We start from the raw sequence: 18576 nt of genomic DNA on the forward strand, positions 1-18576 counted from the left end.
GTGCTCAACTACTATTGAAAGTCAATGAGAATTGGGCACTTAACTTCCTTTGGAAGTCCCAACATTACATTTCAGGAAGTTTTGTTCTAGATGCTTTGTCACACACGTATCTTTCTCCCCAGGCTAATGGCAGCTGAATATATTTTTCAGTCCTAAACAACTACATTATAATTTTTCAAAAGCAAAAGCAACGTTAGTTTGATTTATACTATTTGGTTTTCTTGTCTCTATATTTTATTTGCAAATAGACTTATTAGATATATATGATGTGTATAAAAATATAGAGATTCTCATTTCTGACATTTGATTGCTTATTATTAAATTAAATGTTGTAATTAATCCATAATGTGGACTAGAAGCTTTTAATATTAAAAAATTGCAAACAATAGTAAATAAAAATTACTCATGTTATAAAATGGCAAGATTTTGAGGTTAAAAAAATCAGCTACTGCGCATGCAAATAACTACTTTTTATAAGGAAATGTACCACAAATTTGCTATTGTGATTGTATAATAAACTCCATCCCAGTACTGTTTCTATTACCCAAGGGAGCTATTATGGTGAGTGCTGTGAATGATTTCTTGGAACCATAAATGATCCTGATAAATCTAAGCAGATCAGTCTAACTCTGTCTGAGGTAGTATTGAACCCCAAAGCATGATGAGATTCCCCAATCCCACTTACTCCCTTTCCATTTTTTTCATGGTACCATTAAAAAAACAACTTCAATTAAAAAACTGTATTAAAGTTATATATGGAGTTTGACTTATAGTCTCTTTGCTTTTGTGGTTCCAAGCTAAAGGCTGGGCTCTGCCCATTTCACCTTGCTGGTCTTCTCAGCACTGCAACAGCACTAAAAAGCAAACAGTCAACCTAGTAAGTCCCTAAAATGTACTTTCCCCGTACTTCAACTCTCAAGGATGTAACGCATATAAAATTTCCCTTACAATTTTGCTAGTTTAAAAAAAAAAGTATGATTGTCAGACTATTGGCAAATGAAACATAATACCGTGCATTTCGGATAGGAGGGATTCTTTGGGCCCTGTATGCCACTATCCACTACATAAAAGCAATACAAGCTCTCTACTGGCTGAGGGAGAATTCCCCTCAGTCCAGGCACTGTGTAGGACAACAAGTCCCATTCTGGCAGGAGTGCTAAGAGTGGGAGGGGTATACCAGGAATGGAGGGGGGGGGGGGGGAGAGGTCATAGCGCAAACCACTATGGCCACGCTGGGTAGCTCCAAGTTGCAAAGATGCCTATAGGCAATCAAGGCAGGTTGCCGTAACTTAGAGTAGCTCCCCAAATGCTTACATTATATTAAGGAGGTACTAATATTGTTGTCTTGAGACAGAGATACAGGTAGGTACTGTACAAGCTTCCTCAAGCTGCTATGCAAATGAATCTCAACCAAGACCTGTATTACACCTCCTATGGCCCAATACAACTCAAATTTAAATAAATGGGTTTTCCCATTGACTTCAGTGGGTGCTGAATTGTACCCTTATTTCCATCCTGGGCGTCCCTTAAAGAGGAGCCTCCACTTATGCCAAATGGCATGGTGGCTTTGCCATCTGAACAGAGAGAGCCTGGAATGAGATGATCCATTTCATTTGTCCTTCTAATGTACAGGCTCCATCCAGAAGAAAACTGATACCATGGCTGCACAGCCAGTGGAGGCTATGTGATTTTTTGCAACAGCTCAAATGATCAGAAAAATATGCTAATTAATGTTACTTTTAATGGAATCACCAAGTAGTTCTGAGTCATATGCAAGCATTTCCTGTCGCACCAGAAGAGTTTTACCTCAGCTACCTCATTAGAATAACTCAGTACAGTCAGACTTCTTGGAGCCAGCCTGCAGACTGTCCTCAAACTCCAAATGTAAACCTCCACAGCATTATTTTATGAAACTTTTGACTCAAAAAATATAAGCACAAAAGGATTCCAGGCCAAGGTTAACCAGATTAATATTTCAGTGTTGATTTATAACATCAAGAATTCAACTTGCAATACTTTTAGAGGCAGATTTAACCAAAGATCCTTTAAAGATTGCTTACTCTTTTCCAGTTAACTGGACTGAAGTTTCTTATATTGTGCTAAGAGTGGCAAGTATTTTGCGCTCACTTTAAAATTAAATTTAGTTTTCAATTAAGAGCTGGCCTTCCTGACAGATATTTTGTTTTGGTTTCAGGTCCAGTTTGTTCTTCCTGATGCTTCCAACAATTTTTATAAAAACTTAGATCACAGTTCAACAAACACAAGAACATTAATAAGCTATGAGGCATCTTTTAACAATCAGTTTCCCTTTTGTTAACATAAGAAATATTATAAAACCAAGTGCACTGACATCAAAGGAAGTATTACACCAGCTTAATTTTGTCACTTCCCTGTCATCAGAACTGCAAAATAAATCTTAGTTATACTGAAGAAGGCAATAAAAAAGCAGGGAAGACAGGAATCAAGTGAAGGGATGCTATTCTTATCAACTCTGTTAAGTTTCAACCACTGAATTTCAGAACCTCACCTCTATTTGTGTTACTTTCTACATTCACATCCATGTGTGCACCTTTCACCCAAAAGAGCTGTCAGAGGCTGAGGGCTTGTTTTCACTATCGGGGTAAGTTGACCTAAGTTACACTACTCCAACTATGTGAATAATGTAGCTGGAGTCAACTTAGCTTAGGTTGACTTCCCAAAGTGTCTTCACTGCACTGAGTCGATGGGAGATGCTCTCCGGTCAACTTCCCTTACTCTTCTCGGAGAGCTGGAGTACCGGGGTCGATGGGAGAGCGCTCTGCCATTGATTTAGCCTGTCTTCACTAGACCCACTAAATCAATCCCTGTTGCATCGATTGCAGCAGCGCTGATCTCTCCATAGTGGAGACCAGCCCTGAAATATTCAAAGGAGCCAAGGGTATGAATACAATAAATAAAAACTAATCATTATAATGGTAAAAGATTTCTATTAACAACTCTTATCACAGCTTTTTATGTTATAATGGATGCTTGTTTTCGGAAAACTACATTACAGTACTAGCAGTAAATGAGATCCACCCCCTCTAACTTTAGCCTTTGTAATTCAACGTACAAAGCATGTGCTGGTGTATATATACATTGTATGTGCCTACACATGCTTATATTGTGGGTACATGTAGACACATACCTTATGAGCCACTCTAAAATGTAACCAGAATTTTATTTTAAATTAGAAAGTACAAAAAAATAAAATAAAAAAGAAATATCCAATTATCCATATCCATGTATACTTACTATTTAGTTGAGTCCGATAGCTGATATTCCCGCCGTCTGTCATAACACTCTTGGATCCCAGGGTCATTCCATAAACTCTTTATTGCATCTACGTAGGGATTCTCAAATGCTGATACCTTCTCTATATCAACTTCTCGAACTAACTGTGCATGGGCCTAATTCAAAACAAACAAAACAATAACTTTCACCCTATTTTCTGTGTTTGCAGATACCTCATACATAGTGTATTTAAGCTATAAAACTGGCAAATACAAATTGGCTATTTCATTATTTATTTCATATTTATATGAGATTTGACAAATCCATTTTGTTTTGATTTCAGAGATTCTGGATATATTTCCTTGCTAGGTGAATACCTATCTAAATACTTTGGGAAATACTAAATTAGAGGAAAAGCTGGGCTAGGAGCCACCGCAGTTGGGGAAATGGTGTCATGTGGGGTGTGGAGGGCTGCAGGAGAAAGCTGGAAAGGGTCCCAGGGAATGAGAAGGGAGAGAAGTCTTCATCAACATATCAGAGGGGTAGCCGTGTTAGTCTGGATCTGTAAAAAGTGACAAAGAGTCCTGTGGCACCTTATAGACTAGCAGATGTAGTGGAGCATTCACCCACGAAAGCTTATGCTCCAATACGTCTGTTAGTCTATAAGGCGCCACAGGACTCTTTGTCGCTTTCATCAACATAGATATTTCTGTACATTTTATGTGGATCAACATATCATTTAGTTTCATGCTGCTAGAGACAGGCAAAAAGACATCCTATTTGACACATCTAGTAAGCAGTTGAACCCATGCTACCTGGACAATGTGTACCAGGGATGGGCCTGTGCCAGATCAAGTAATCCACATTCATATGAAGATGAGTATTTTGTAAGTATCTGCATTCAAACAAATGAATTTGGTGGTTGGAGACTGGAATAAATGTTGAACTGGTAGGGTAGAACTGACACGTCAGAATAAATGGTGAATAAGTATAGATAGCAGTGGTGTGTGAGCGGAGGGAGAATGACGACTAAGGATGCATCCACACTAGAAAAAAAAGGTTTTTTTAAATGTCGTTGTTGTTTCTTAACCACACTAGCTAACACTCGGTAACATGCGATAAAATCCTAGTGTGGACAAGGCAGTTATTGTTTTAACAGAGGTTATCAGATCAAGGCAAACACTATTAAAGCTACACTGGTAACCTGTGTTAAAATGATGGTTAAATCCGAGTGTGTACGAAGCACTATCTGTTAGCAAACGTGATAAAAATTCAATCTTTTTTCCTAACGAAGAAAAGGTTTTAAGGGGTTGTCCACACAAAAACTGGAACTAAAAGAATAAAATCCATTGTAATTCATTATTCTGTTGCAAGCCTCTGGGTGGGCGGGCACTCTTACTGCAAAATAAGTGTGTCCTATTTCAATAATTTAAGCCAATAAACTGCTACAATTTGCACATTAAAATATATTTAGTAAGTCAAATTTTCAAAGTAAGTTCTATTTGCACTTTTATCTTAGTTTTCCCAGGTGCAGTCTTGCTGTATATAAAACTAAGATTAATAAAAAACAACCCAATAACCAGTTTACAAACTCAGTAGATTTAGACACTGAGGGAAAAAAGTACAGTGCCTTTTACCGTTCGAAGAGATCCCCTAGAAAGGAGACCATGATTCTATAGCAAAACCTGGCTAAAACAACTACTAAAAGAATGAGCACAAATTGGATGTCTAGAAATGGTCTCTAACTAGAGGTCAAACAATATTATACTGTAAACTATGGAGATTCTTTAAAGCACCCCTTAAGATAGGGAGTTGCTTACTGGAAGTGATCTTTAGGGCAGATGTCAATGTTTTAAACATGATTAAAACATGTTGGCAAGGAACTACAAGAAAAACACAGCAGAATCATTTGTAGGTTATGATCAACAAAAAGTTCTGTACTTTAGAACTTAGAATAATAGCTCCAGGAATCAGGACAAGCTAAAACATAAGACACAAGTAATTCTGTTCCCATGTCTAGTTTATATTCCAGGCATGGAGATGTGTCCCTGTTCCTTATTTAAATATTCCAGTTAGCTTAGTGTATTGTGACAGGATCGGTTCTATAGTTTTCTGAAATGTATCTCTGCTTTCACATACATTTAACTTAGAATTCCTAGAAGAAAGGAAATAATGCTCACATCATGCTTGACAACTATCTTCTATTCAAGCAGAAAACATATTCTGATTTCAGTTTGGAAAACAAATACAATTATTAAAATATTTAATTTTAATAAAAAATTATATTTTTAAATTTGTTTTGTGTTAAAGTAAGGTCTAAAATGTGGACTCTGTGCAGCCAGCAAAAAATAAATAGTCAGTTACACAGTATCTGTAGAAGTTATTCTTAAAATAGGTATATTACAATCTCTGCTTTGATATCCATGAGGCTGAAGGAAGGAGAGAGAATATGTTATTCTAGAGTGCAAAGGCAACCATATGGCTGAGAAGAAAATTCAAAACATCTAAAAGGAGAGATTATACCATTGTGTTCCAGCACATATTTAATACATAAAATATTCACTTATTCTGAGGAAAAATTCTCGTAATACAGAAGAAGTTATTTCCACTTTTTTCAATTAACAATGCATGTTTTGAGTCTATTACAGGGTGTAGATACCATTAACCTAATTATGGTGTTTGTCATTACATAGCAATAAAATTATGGCAAAACATACAATATTGTATATTATCAGGATCCATGAGCTGCAAGCTCCAAAGCGTGTTGCCTGGCATACTGTATCCATCTTTCCCCACAATAGGCATTTGGCACAAATTAAAGAAAGCTTTTAAATACCGCCAATAAATAACAAGAGACAGCATTCTACTAAATACGTACAATAGCTCTTGTGAAACAGTACAGACACATTTCTAGGACAAATCCTTTATCCAGTCCCAACTGGGTGTGAAGAATCAGCAAGGGTGTCAGATGAGCTAGTCAGAAATAGCGCAACAGAATATATATATAAAAAGGACCATCAACGTATCAGCCAGTAATTGGACCCTCTACCACCACGATGTCTGGCAGCCACTGACAGTGAATACACTCTTACTAGCTATTGAAGTGGTGGTTCTGTCCCCAAAGCCTTGGAACACCTACTGATTGTCTAGGTATGACTTTGCTAAGTAGTCCAAAATAACAATCTTGTGATAGAATTGTGCATTCCTTACACATCCAGAATTCCCACTGAAATCAAAAGGAGTTTTGGTGCAGAATTGGGTACTGTGACAGGGCACTGAGCAGGAACTGCTGAGCCAGCCCTCTGTCACTCCAGCTCCAATTAAGGGAGGTGAATTGGAGCTGGTTAGACCACCTGACTCTAATTGGGAAAGCAAGGACAGCTGCTGCCCAATTAGTCTGGGGTTGTATAAAAGCCTCAGGAGAAGGATGCTTGTGGGGAGGGGAGCAGGAAGAAAGGGAAAAGGCAGGGAGTGGAAGCAGAGAGGTAGTGCGCCCCTTCCTGATGGTAAAGGGCTACTTGCATGGTGAAAAGGTGGAGGGAGCGCAACCTGTAAATAAACTGCACCGGTGGTTACTGAACCTCGGGTCTCCGAGTGACTTTATCAGCCCAACAGGGGCAGGAGCCAAGTGGGCACCCTGTTACAGGCACCAAGATTCATCAGCAAAAGTTACTTAAAACCTTGTTACTAATTTTGTATTTGGGGAGGGAGGGATTTGGAGGTTTTGTTCTTATCAAAAATGTTACTCAAGCCAAAACAGCCTTTAAAACATCAAAATCATTTCTTCTACTTAAAGGAAGGGGGATACTCTTTTGTTTCCTTCTTCTAAAACTTCAGTTTCCTTTTTCTTTATCCTAAGCTGACTCATACAATAGTAATGAGTTTCAGCTTGAAGGATGCTGAGTTTTAGGAGAATACTGTTTTCCAACTACTGTCCTTAAGAATTCGCTAACATTTGAAAGACATTAATAGCGACATTTTGATGGTTCAGCCCACTGAAACGCATAGAGTAGAATTATTTTATTTGAAAGAGGAAAAAAGGACAAGAATGATAGTGGTATAAAAGACAAACTGCAAGACTCCTTCTTACTTCCCACCAAACTTGTATAAAATACTGTTCTGCACAGTCGGTTCAACTGAAAGGATAAGTTATTAACTACACTGCTTTTAGATAGTTCCACTTAGAGCTTTCAGCTGTGTCATTTTTTAGTCAAACTAAAATATTAGGAAGCAATGTTTGCTGCTTTCCCCTAACCCCTCATGCAATGCATGTTGTTTACATTTTAGGATTACTAGACTGGAACTGTTCAGTTATTCTGTATCTGGGTCTGATTATGCAACTCCTGCGTACACTGAATATTCCAAGTTCACAAGAGTAATCCCATTGATTTCATTAGATGATTCATTTAAGTGCTACTTAGTGAGCTGCCAGCGTCTTTTCAAACAAAATCCTCCTCAGGATATCATTGAAATCCTATCTGCACTTATACCAATTATAGAATCATATAAGTGTAGGACTGGAAGGGACTTTGATAGGTCATATTGTCCAAGACAGCGCTAAGCAATAACTAGACCATTCCTGACAGGTGTTTGTCTAACCTGTTCTTATAAACCTCCAATGACTAAGATTCAACAACATCCCTAGGCAATTAGTTCCAGGCTTAAGTACCCTGACAAAGTTTTTCCTAATGCCCAATCTAAACCTCACTTGCTGTAATTTAAGCCCATTGCTTCTTGTCCTATCCTCAGAGGATAAGAACAACAATTTTTCACCCTCCTGGTTGTAACAACCACTTATAAACTTGAAAACTGTCATCATGTCTCCCCCCGGTCTTCTCTTCTCCAGACTAAACAAACCCATTTTTTTCAATATTTCCTCATAGGTCATGGTTTCTAGATTTTTAATAATTTTTTGTTGCTCTCCTCTGAACTTTCTCCAGGTTGTCCACCTCTTTCCTAAAATGTCTTGCCCAGAAATGAACACAATACTCCAGTTAAGGCCTTATCAATATGGAATAGAGTAGAATAATTATTTCTCATGTCTTGTTTACAACACTCCTGCTGGTATATCCCAGAATGTTGTTCACTTTTTGTTGCAACAATGTTACACTGTTGACTCATATTTAGCTTGTGATTGATTATAACCCCTATATCCCTTTCCAAAGTACACCTTCCTAAGCAGTCACTTCCCATTTTGTATGTGTGCAATTGATTGTTCCTTTGTAAGTGAAGTAGTTTATCCTATTGAATTCCATCCTAATTACTTCAGACCATTTCTCCAGTTTGTCCAGATCATTTTGAATTCTAATCCTATCCCCCAAAGCATTCACAAACCCTCCCAGTTTGGTACTGTCTGAAAACTTCATAAGTGTACTCTTTATGCCATTATTTAAATCATTGATGAAAATATTGAACAGAACTGGATCCAGGACCGACCCCTGCAGAACCCCACTAAATATGCTCTTCCAGCTTGACTGTGAATCACTGATGATTACTCTCTGGAAGCGGTTTTCCAGACAGTTATGCACCCACCTTATAGTACCTTCATCTAGGCTATATTTCCCTAGGTTGTTTATGAGAAGGTCATGCCAGACAGTATCAAAAGCCTTACTAAAATCAAAATATACCACATCTACCACTTCCCCCCCACCAACAATGCTTATTACCCTGACAAAGAAAGCCAGTAGGTTCGTTTGACACAATTTGTTCTTGATAAATCCATGCTGACTGTTACTTACCACCTTATCTTCCAGTGCTTGCAAACTGATTGCTTGATTATTTGCTCCATTATCTTCCCAGATACTAAAGTTAAACTGACTGGTCTATAATTCCCCTGGTTGTCCTTATTCCCTTTTTATATATTGGCACTGTATTTGCCCTCTTCCAGTCCTCTGGAATCTCCCCTATCTTCAATGAGTTTTTGAAGATAAATCACTAATGGCTCAGATATCTCCTTAGTCAGCTACTCGAGTATTCTAGTAGGTATTTCATCAGGCCCTGGTGACTTGAAGACATCTAACTTGTCTAGGTAATATTTAACTTGTTCTTTCCCTATTTTAGCCACAGATCCTATCTCATTTTCACTGACGTTCACTGTGTTAGATGTCCAATCACTACTAAACTTTTTTGTGAAAACAAACAATAAAAGGTAACTTTACTTCTGTTTATTAGACATTTAATAATCAGATATGCTGGGAGGTTAGGGGGGAAAACCCAGAAATGATAAGGACGATATTTATCAAAAAGCACAGTTAACCAAAGTTCTCCTTCACTGCAACATACTTGTTCATATGTAGTCGCTGCAACTGAAGTACATGATAATTTCATGAATCACTCCATAATGATAAAAGGAATTGTTATGTTGAAAGATTAGAGTAGCTGTCCTCTGGTGAGTGTTTTATCCATTGACATTCAGATGCAGGCCATATTTGCACTATAAACTTTTGCGAGAATATTATTTATTTTTTGTTTCTACTGTGTTCAGGGAAACAGGACTTTGTGTACATTTTTTGTAAACAAATAAGATTACACCAAAGAAAACACCTGATTCATATTTTCAATTTCTTATCCAAAGAGAAACAACTAGACAAGGCCATGGATATTGGCTAACCTGTTGGACCAAAGGAACAACAGAGGGTATATTCAGTTTCTGAATTCTCTATTACTTGGGAAAAAAAACAAACCACTTGCTTAATGAAATTAAGATTTATGTATCTCAAAATGCTAAGAGGCAAATGCCTTTGCCGCACTATTCAAAAGGTATGGTACTTAGTTTTCATTGGCAATATCATCATTGAAATATAAAATGCATTCTCTCTAAAAGATGCTCAGAAATATTTACATTAAGAATAGTGCATAATTACTGCAAGGCAATTATTATAGCTATTCATTAAAGGCCCAGAATCAGCAGAGCACTTATCTTTAAGTGCTTGTGCTTAAATTCTTTGCTGAATAGGGACTAAGCAAGTACTTAAAATTAAGTACCTCCTTAAGTAATCTGCTGAATCAGGCCCAGTCCTGCTTTCACTGAAGGCATTGGAAGTTTTGCTGTTGACTTGAACAGGAGCCTTAAACAAGAATTTCCATTTTAGTTTACAATATGTATTGGTTTTGAACCACATTGTTCCATTAAGATTTATAGAGAAGAGAAATTCTTTACACTCTTTATTGAAGTTGTTCCTGTAATACCTTTTTGTTTTATATGAAAAACTGTTTGATCTAAATTGTGATCTATGCTAGTAAGTTGCACCAACCAGAAAACTCACTTAGGATTTGTAAGTTAAATTTCTCTTTTTCTAAACTGAACACTCTTTCTGGTTGTGAATTTTTCTCTTGGTTTTGCTTGGATGGACTCACATTGGCTTTTATTCTGACATTCAGCCCTTGATTGCATTTGTTTCTTTTGAAAAGAAATCCCTCTTCGTCACTTAGATATCTATAGTTTTCATAAAACTTGGATTTTTTTCTGGTTCCACTATTGTACTGTACACTTGACTGTATATTACAAATTTCTTCCTTTAATTCTTTTGCCAATTAGTCCTCTTTGTTGGTTTCTGATTTCTGGTTACAGAGATATCAGTGGGCCTGATTCTTCTCTCATTGAAATTAGAAGTAATCCCTTGAAGTCAAATTAATTGCAGTGACATACATTTGATGCAAAAAGGGAATCAAGCCATATGTCTGTTCACATTGGTTCTAATTATCTGCTTTACCTCTCTCACATTGTTATAATGACAAATCAGTAATGTTCCTTTTGGTACTATCACCTAAATCAGTGCATCTCCAAGCCGGTCCGCCGCTTGTTCATGGAAAGCCGGTTTGTTTACCTGCCTTATCCGCAGGTTCGGCCGATCGCAGCTCCCACTGGCTGCGGTTCGCCACTCCAGGCCAATGGGGGCTGCGGGAAGCAGCGCAGGGCGAGGAATGTGCTGGCCGCCCTTCCCGCAGCCCCCGTTGGCGAACCGCGGCCAGTGGGAGCCGGGATCGGCCAAACCTGCAGACGGGGCAGATAAACAAACTGGCCCGGACCACCAGGGGCTTTCCCTGAACAAGCAGCGGACCAGCTTTGAGAAGCACTGACCTAAATTATTTACATGCAAAAGCTGAGGACCCAGCATTAATCACTGCAGTTTGTGCAGTATCAACTTTATACAGACATGTAAAAGTCCCCACCGTAGAAGACAAACCTCTTATGCTAAGGATGTGGATGCTAAGGATTGATATAATGTGGAGAGAAAAATAAAAAGCCAGTGAAAGATGACGAGAAGCAGAAAAGGGAGTAAGGAGACAAAGTCCATGAGATAGCTTGGAGCTACTTTTTTTTCTTTAAAACATTCTTGAAAGACAATATGCACTAATTTCACTGACATATACCTGCAATCATCAGTTCAACTTTTATATGTGATTGTATCACAATGGTAGAGATACAGAAAAGACACTTGTAGCATACACTTTAATAGTTATATTATCAGCTCTATTAACATAGCCCTTCATAAAAATAAATCCCTTTCAGTTATGTAGCAAAGGAACACCATGACAAACCACCTGTTGGATCTCTGGCAGATTCCCCCTTAAGTGAACCCTACTGAACAGATGAGTCCAAGTTGATGGGGACGAGGGGGATATAGGGATGTTAAGGGTTACGATTAAAATAGATCATCAACATCTTGACAAACACATTTTGCAATTATTTTGCCAATCTCTTCAAAGGCTCCCAATTCCACCCTTCACACACACATTATTGCAAAGGTGAACTTTGAACTGATTCTTCTGATGTCATTCAGGGTTGAGCAGAGTAAAGAAATTATCCTCTTCTGTGATGACTAGCTCATCCTTTGTGAATAAATATCAGAAATTTAATTTAGTCAGTAAAATTAAATATAAACACACACAAGTTACAGAAAGTAAAACTGTTCACATTCTCCTTCATGGAATGTTAGACATTTCCTACATGAAGTGGAATATATTGATTCCTTTGTTTATTTGGGGAGAGGGAGGCCAGCGGAAGATGCAAATATAACAATGCAATTTAGATACTGTTTAAAAGTAAATAGCTCTAGGAATCCAAAGCTAACACACATAGTCTAGTACTACTACTGCCAATCACACTACAGGGCAACAAAGGGGTCTGATCGTTTTGTCACTTACTGTCCAGCTTTCATATTTTCCATATACCAACTCCAGGTTGCCTGGCTATCTCTGTTAAGCTGTTGCCTAACAAATAAAAGCAATATAAATTTATCAACATGCACATTACAATTATTTTTGACAGAGTATTTGGTTTAATACCTGAATCATTATTTTTATACACAATTTATTTGCTAAAAAAATCCATCAAAAAACAGTGAGCCATACATTTAATTTTTTTGGTTCCCATTATTTGAAAAATGATCAACAACCTTCAAGCAACTTCTCCAAATATACCCCTCTGGCAATCACACTGCACAAAAGAAGTCAGTGTGCCAAAACAAAATAAGAAATGGAACAAAGAAAGATTGTATTTTTTCATAAATACTTTCCCAGGAGGACATGCAGGCTAAGGATGCTATATCTGCTTCCTCCCAAGTATAACAGAACATTTTTATGTATCAGAGGGGTAGCCGTGTTAGTCTGAATCTGTAAAAAGCAACAGAGGGTCCCGTGGCACCTTTAAGACTAACACAAGTAGGCAAGTGCATCTGAAGAAGTGAGGTTCTTACCCACGAAAGCTTATGCTCCCAATACTTCTGTTAGTCTTAAAGGTGCCACGGGACCCTCTGTTGCTTAGAACATTTTTATGTTGAGCAGGCGATCTCAGAAAGGCTGTCGAGATCTTTATTGTCTCCTCCTCTTATTCTGCTGTTAGATTTTGGATGTTTACTCTGACATAACACATAATGGCTTTGGTTTCAGTCTGTCTGCAAAATAAAAATCTATCTGATATAGATAAATAAAAATCTATCTGGTCTATAAATATTTGATATTACATTACTGTAAAAGCATAGTATCTGATCTGCCTATTTCTCAAGCTGCAAGAATGTGGAAAAGGCATATCCTACACAATTATACACTTTATACATTATGTGTGAGCGCATGCTCACACACACACGCGTTCTCTCACTCGCTCTTTCTTTCAGGGATTGCAAAAAACCAGTTGGTCTTAATCAGAGATGAGCCCAAAACAAAAACATCAGATTAATAAAACGTATCGCTGGTTACCTGAAAATGTTCTTTTTGGAGTACTGAGACCCACAGATCAATTACGGTGGGCACTTTGGTTTGTTTGACGCTTGGGAGCAGAACTGAACCTGTCAGTCACTGGCAGCAGGGGATTGCCCTGCACCTTAAAGTTCCCTTGAGTTCCACAGACAGAATAATTCAATTCTACTTTCCTAAATTACAGATTTTATTAACTATATTTTCAGGAAAAGCACAACAATTTCTTCTCTTACAAAACATGGGAAATTCCCCCTAACAAAACAAACCCAAACCTTTGGATATCAATTTCCATCTCTATTCTGGATAATCTGGCAGGCCAGATCTGTGGAGCCTATTAACTTATTTTCCACTTCTTCATTGTGCTAAAGTTCACAGACAGATTACAATGGGATTTTCATATCAGGGTGCCGTCTTGGTGGCAGGCAGAACCATTCTCTAAATATGGATATGGATAGATTATCTAGTCCAGTCCTGGGCGCTGAGGCAGGACTAAGTATTATCTAGACCATCTTCACAAGTGTTTGGCTAACTTGTTCTTGAAAACCATCAATGACAAGGATTCCACAGCCTCCATAGGTAATTTGTTCCAGTGCTTAACTACCTTGATGGTTAGGAAGTTTTTCCTAATGTCTATCCTAATTCTCCCTTTTTGCAATATAGGCCCAGTACTTCTTGTCCTGTCCTCTGTGCATAAGGAGAACAATTTATCACCCTCCCCTTCATAACAACCTTTTACTTATTTGAAAACTGTTATGTCCCTCCTCAGTCTTCTCTTCTCCAGACTGAACATACCCAATGTTTTGAAACCTTTCCTTATATGCCATGTTTTCTAGATCTTTAATCATTTTTCTTGCTCTCATCTGGATTTTTCAAGTTTGTCCACATCTTTCCTGAAGTGTGGAGCCCAGAATGAGAAACAGTACTCCAGCTGAGTTGAGTGGAAGAATTACTTTTCATGTCTTGCTTACAACACTCCTGCTAACATATCCCAGAATGTTTGCTTATTTTGCAACAGTATTACACTGTTGACTCATATTTAGTTTATCTTTAGTATATTACATTACTTATATTTAGTACATTACATATCCTCTATCGTTCCCTGAGTGACAAACACTACTGACCAAAAATGGCATTGGCTAAAGATTGGCTGACCATTATATAGAAATTTTGGGGAATTTATGTATTGAAGGCTATGTGGCTGTCTAACAGATCTCAGTGCAGGATAAATGATTTCTCTGTCCTGAGATAGTCCAAAGGACTGAACATTAATGGTTAATAGAAGGAAAAATATTTCTTGGATTTACTTTGGGAATTAATGGATTAATTGCCTAAATTAAAAGTACAATACTGGTTCTCATCTGAGAAAGCTCCCAACTTCAACATTCATCTGGTTGGAGATAGTAGCTATTGGAAGACCTACTTAAATGGATAAGAAATATGATGAAACATCCTGGGTTTGGGTTGTTCCGTAAAGAATGCAATGAGGTGCACAGATTGTGCTCTGTGACCTTATGGGGCTGCAATAAGGGTTGTTTCCCTAAAAAAGCATCAATGTTGGAATTGGACAAAACTTCCTTTCCTTGAACGATAATGTTATACTTTTTGCTTGTACATTTTTCTACATGCACACTAAGGTCCTCCTGGAGGAATTCATGGCTATGTTTTACTTGTTTACATGGTAGTTAAACTATGGACTTTGCACTAGCCAATAGAATATATACTGTTTATTAATTCTGCTTAGGGTTCATGTGAGTGACTGTCACTTCATTCAAGTATCCATTTTGAATCTTTCTGATCCCATATAGAAGATTTTGAGGTTTTTTGCAACAGCAGATCTCCTCTCTGAGTTAGAGACATTGAAAAAGTTCAAAGCTAGGATAATCAGGCACGAGAATGATAGCCTTGTCAGCCGGAATGGCATAAAACAGTATCATTGCCACTCACTCTTTCCTAGGTTTTGTATGGTCCTGGGAAGCAGTGAGAAATGTGGGAAGGTATACGGCAGAGATATTAGCCATCTTTTCAAGAGATCATTCTCCATCCCACAACCCCACCGCAGATGGAGAGGCATATAGCTCTTTATTGCTTTTGCCACCTCTACTATCCCCAGCTGGCATCTGACATAAGGATCATTCTCCTTAGCTCACTAATGGGTGGGTCCCTTCAAAAAAGTGTGATTCTCGGCACTCACTTCTTTGTGTTGCTGAGAATACACAATGGGAACTTGACCTCTGCCAACAGATGAGACGTGGAGGAGATAACAGGAAGTAGTGGATAGACACCACAGAAATCCCGGATCAGTGAAGTAGGTGTATGAGATCAGCATTCCCAGTAGGCTCCCATAAGATCTGGATTTTTGTTTCTGTGACAAATCTCTTAAAATTCTTCTGAGATGAAACGACGTACCTGATGATATTCATCTTCATCCCAGGCCTCTGACAGACTTCCTTGACACCATACATCTGTGTTTATCGAGAAACCAAGATACTCCAGAAACTCTATCATTCGGTGGGTGTGTTTCAGTTTTCTCTCTGCACAGACCCCTAATCAGAAAAATTGTCTGAGAAGAGATAATAGTGAATATCTGTCTTCCTTAAAGTCTACTCTGGATTCTGGAGGAGACCCTGGGAGCATTTGTCAGATCAAATGGTAATAATCAAAGTTCAGAGGTGAAAGAAAGCTACCATCCATATGCAATATGGAATTGTCTGTGGGATGGTAAAATGGGATTGTGGAGATAAGTCCTTTAAGAATGTACCCAGATCTTTCAGACATAGCCCTGCTCTCTTTGTTCCTGATTTTCTGAAGCTAGAAATAGGATGTGTAATGATTTGCATTGTTTGATAGATGATTTCGTTCATAACCTGACACTTCTAGGTGTTGCTTGAGATTGGGAATAGGATAAAGCAGTTACATATGGGAGTGGGAGCTGCTTTCCCTTGAGCTGGCTATTCCAATCCTTCCTGGTTCCTTTCCTGCCAGGGAAGGAGGGCTGAGGTGATGCCTAGACTGGGCTGTGAGGGAAACGGCACTCAGCCAGCTGAGCTCCCCAACTATACACTTGGTAAGGGGGTAAAGGAGAAGACCTAGATCTTTTTCCTGTTGCTTCTGGCTTTTCTCAGCCTCGTTCACTCATTCCCTGAAGCCTGCAGGGACACCTATTATAGAGCCCTCATAATAGATAGCAGTTACAGGTGTAAAATAAAATAAATCAGATTGGACTATTGTAGTAATCCTTGAATTTAATTGGCTGCATCCAGTTACTGAGTTTTAAAATCACACAGTTAAATTTCACACTTAAGTACGGAGTTTGCCTATACTAGAAAAAAAATTCTTGCCTTTTGGGGGGCAAGCAGGAGCGAATGAATGGGATAAAACCTCAGCAATTTAAAACCTTTCAGGAAAAGAATCAGTGTCTTCTTTCCTACCCTCTATTTATAAAATAGCATTTGCCCATTACAGAACAGGCTTGTGGACACAAGGAGATACAGTAGCCATCTTGATCTTGAATCAAAATTTTATAATCCTTTCTCTCTTGGATTGTCCTCCCTGCTTACAATTATAAATCAGTATTTGTTGAAATAAATATAATCTAAATTTTCTCTATAACCACTCAAGGAGGCCACAATAGGAAACTTCCAAGGTTCAACCTGCTGTTTCACTTTCTTGTACTCCCTAGTCTTTTTCCCAGAAGAAATTGTTGGGCTTTCAGACTGCCAATTCAGATATCTATGCTACAACATACAATCTGACTGCTGGTATGTTATCTTACAATTCTTTTTTTTTTTTAATGGTTTCTTATTTTTTACACTAAAATGTTCTCCTCAGTGGATAACAAGGACTTCAGGCTATTCTCTTTTAGTTAACATTTTTAGGAGGTTAGATCTTTCACAGCATTATGACTTTGGTTTCTACACACTGCTACATGAACCTTTAAATATGTTCAGGGATAGGAAAGCACAGCTGATAGATGCCACCATTGTCCACACACCATTCAGAGGGGTGCAACTGCAAAGATCTGTCAGGCTGTCTTTAATTCTAACTAAAAATACTACACTTAATATCTGAATTAAGCCTGTGGTATGTTACCTCTGCAGTGGGTTATAAATTAGGCTTTTCATATCTCCTATTTGCAATAAATGTAACACCAGAGCTGAAACTTTTACACATTGGACCTGAAATTGTGAAGTTATTGAGTATTTTTCTGGCAGGGGCTCTAAAAATCTCTCACTTACTCTGCAGTTGAGGTTCTCTGTGACAGAGGCTACTTTACATTCTGAGCAACACTTGGAGAGGGCAGGGTTGGACAAATTAAACTTATGACTTTCCTCCAACTCATTATTTCTGTCTTGCTGGTAGCCTGGACAGTCTGCTCTGCAACTACTCAACATAATCTTTTTTTTTTTTTTTTTAAACTGTGTGGTTCTTCCTTCTCCCCTAACTCATTTATTTTTTGCTAGGAACCAAAAAGACATTTATGCAAAATCCCATTCTAATCTTGTTGGACCGTTTCCTTAGGTCTTTTTATTTGATTACAGAATTCATTGAACAGCATTTATGTAATTTTAACAGATTAGGTCTGACCCTGTTCCACTGACAGGATAGGTTTTAGGCTGTCTCATAAAACTCACTTACAGTGTATTTTCCCCCGCAAACTAAAAACCTGGTTTCAGGCAGCAAAGGTAAAAAGAGAGGGAGGGAGGGAGGGAGGGAGGGGTGTGTGTGTGTGTGTGTGTGTGTGTGTGTAAGTAACTGACTGCCTGGTGTCCAAGCACAGCACAATGTCTTCATGACATTATTTTTTCATCAAACTATTCTATTCTAATTCAGTGAACTCTCAGTGCTGTGCACCAACAAACCATTCAGTTAGGATCCAAGTCCCAAATCCCCATATTTACCAAGCCCTTCTCTGTAAGGGTTTTTTTTGTTTTGTTTTGGGGTTTTTTTGGGGGGGGAGGGGGAGGAGGAGAGAGGAAGGAAAAGAGATTCCATGATTTTTGGTTCAAATATTTCTAATTTAAACTAGTGGTGCCCAACCTTACAACACAGGAGGGCCACGTGAACCTATGCACAACCTTGGGCCAAACAGATTGTACATATTTTAATAAGATTTAAAGTCACCTGTAT

The 18576-nt window shown here is 38.2% G+C and overlaps 1 protein-coding gene across 2 annotated transcripts in view; it reads right to left on the reverse strand.

The window, feature by feature from the left end:
- Positions 1-18576, reverse strand: part of LOC101949854 (guanine nucleotide-binding protein G(q) subunit alpha) — a 220243-nt gene that overhangs the window by 82070 nt on the left and 119597 nt on the right. For both annotated transcript variants that reach the window (XM_005297722.5, XM_065550528.1), the window contains one exon: positions 3274-3428. In XM_005297722.5, the coding sequence (XP_005297779.1) occupies positions 3274-3428 (155 nt within the window). The remainder of the gene's footprint in view (positions 1-3273; positions 3429-18576) is intronic.

This window comes from Chrysemys picta, chromosome 6, assembly GCF_011386835.1.
Source record: "Chrysemys picta bellii isolate R12L10 chromosome 6, ASM1138683v2, whole genome shotgun sequence".
Classification (NCBI taxonomy): domain Eukaryota; kingdom Metazoa; phylum Chordata; order Testudines; family Emydidae; genus Chrysemys; species Chrysemys picta.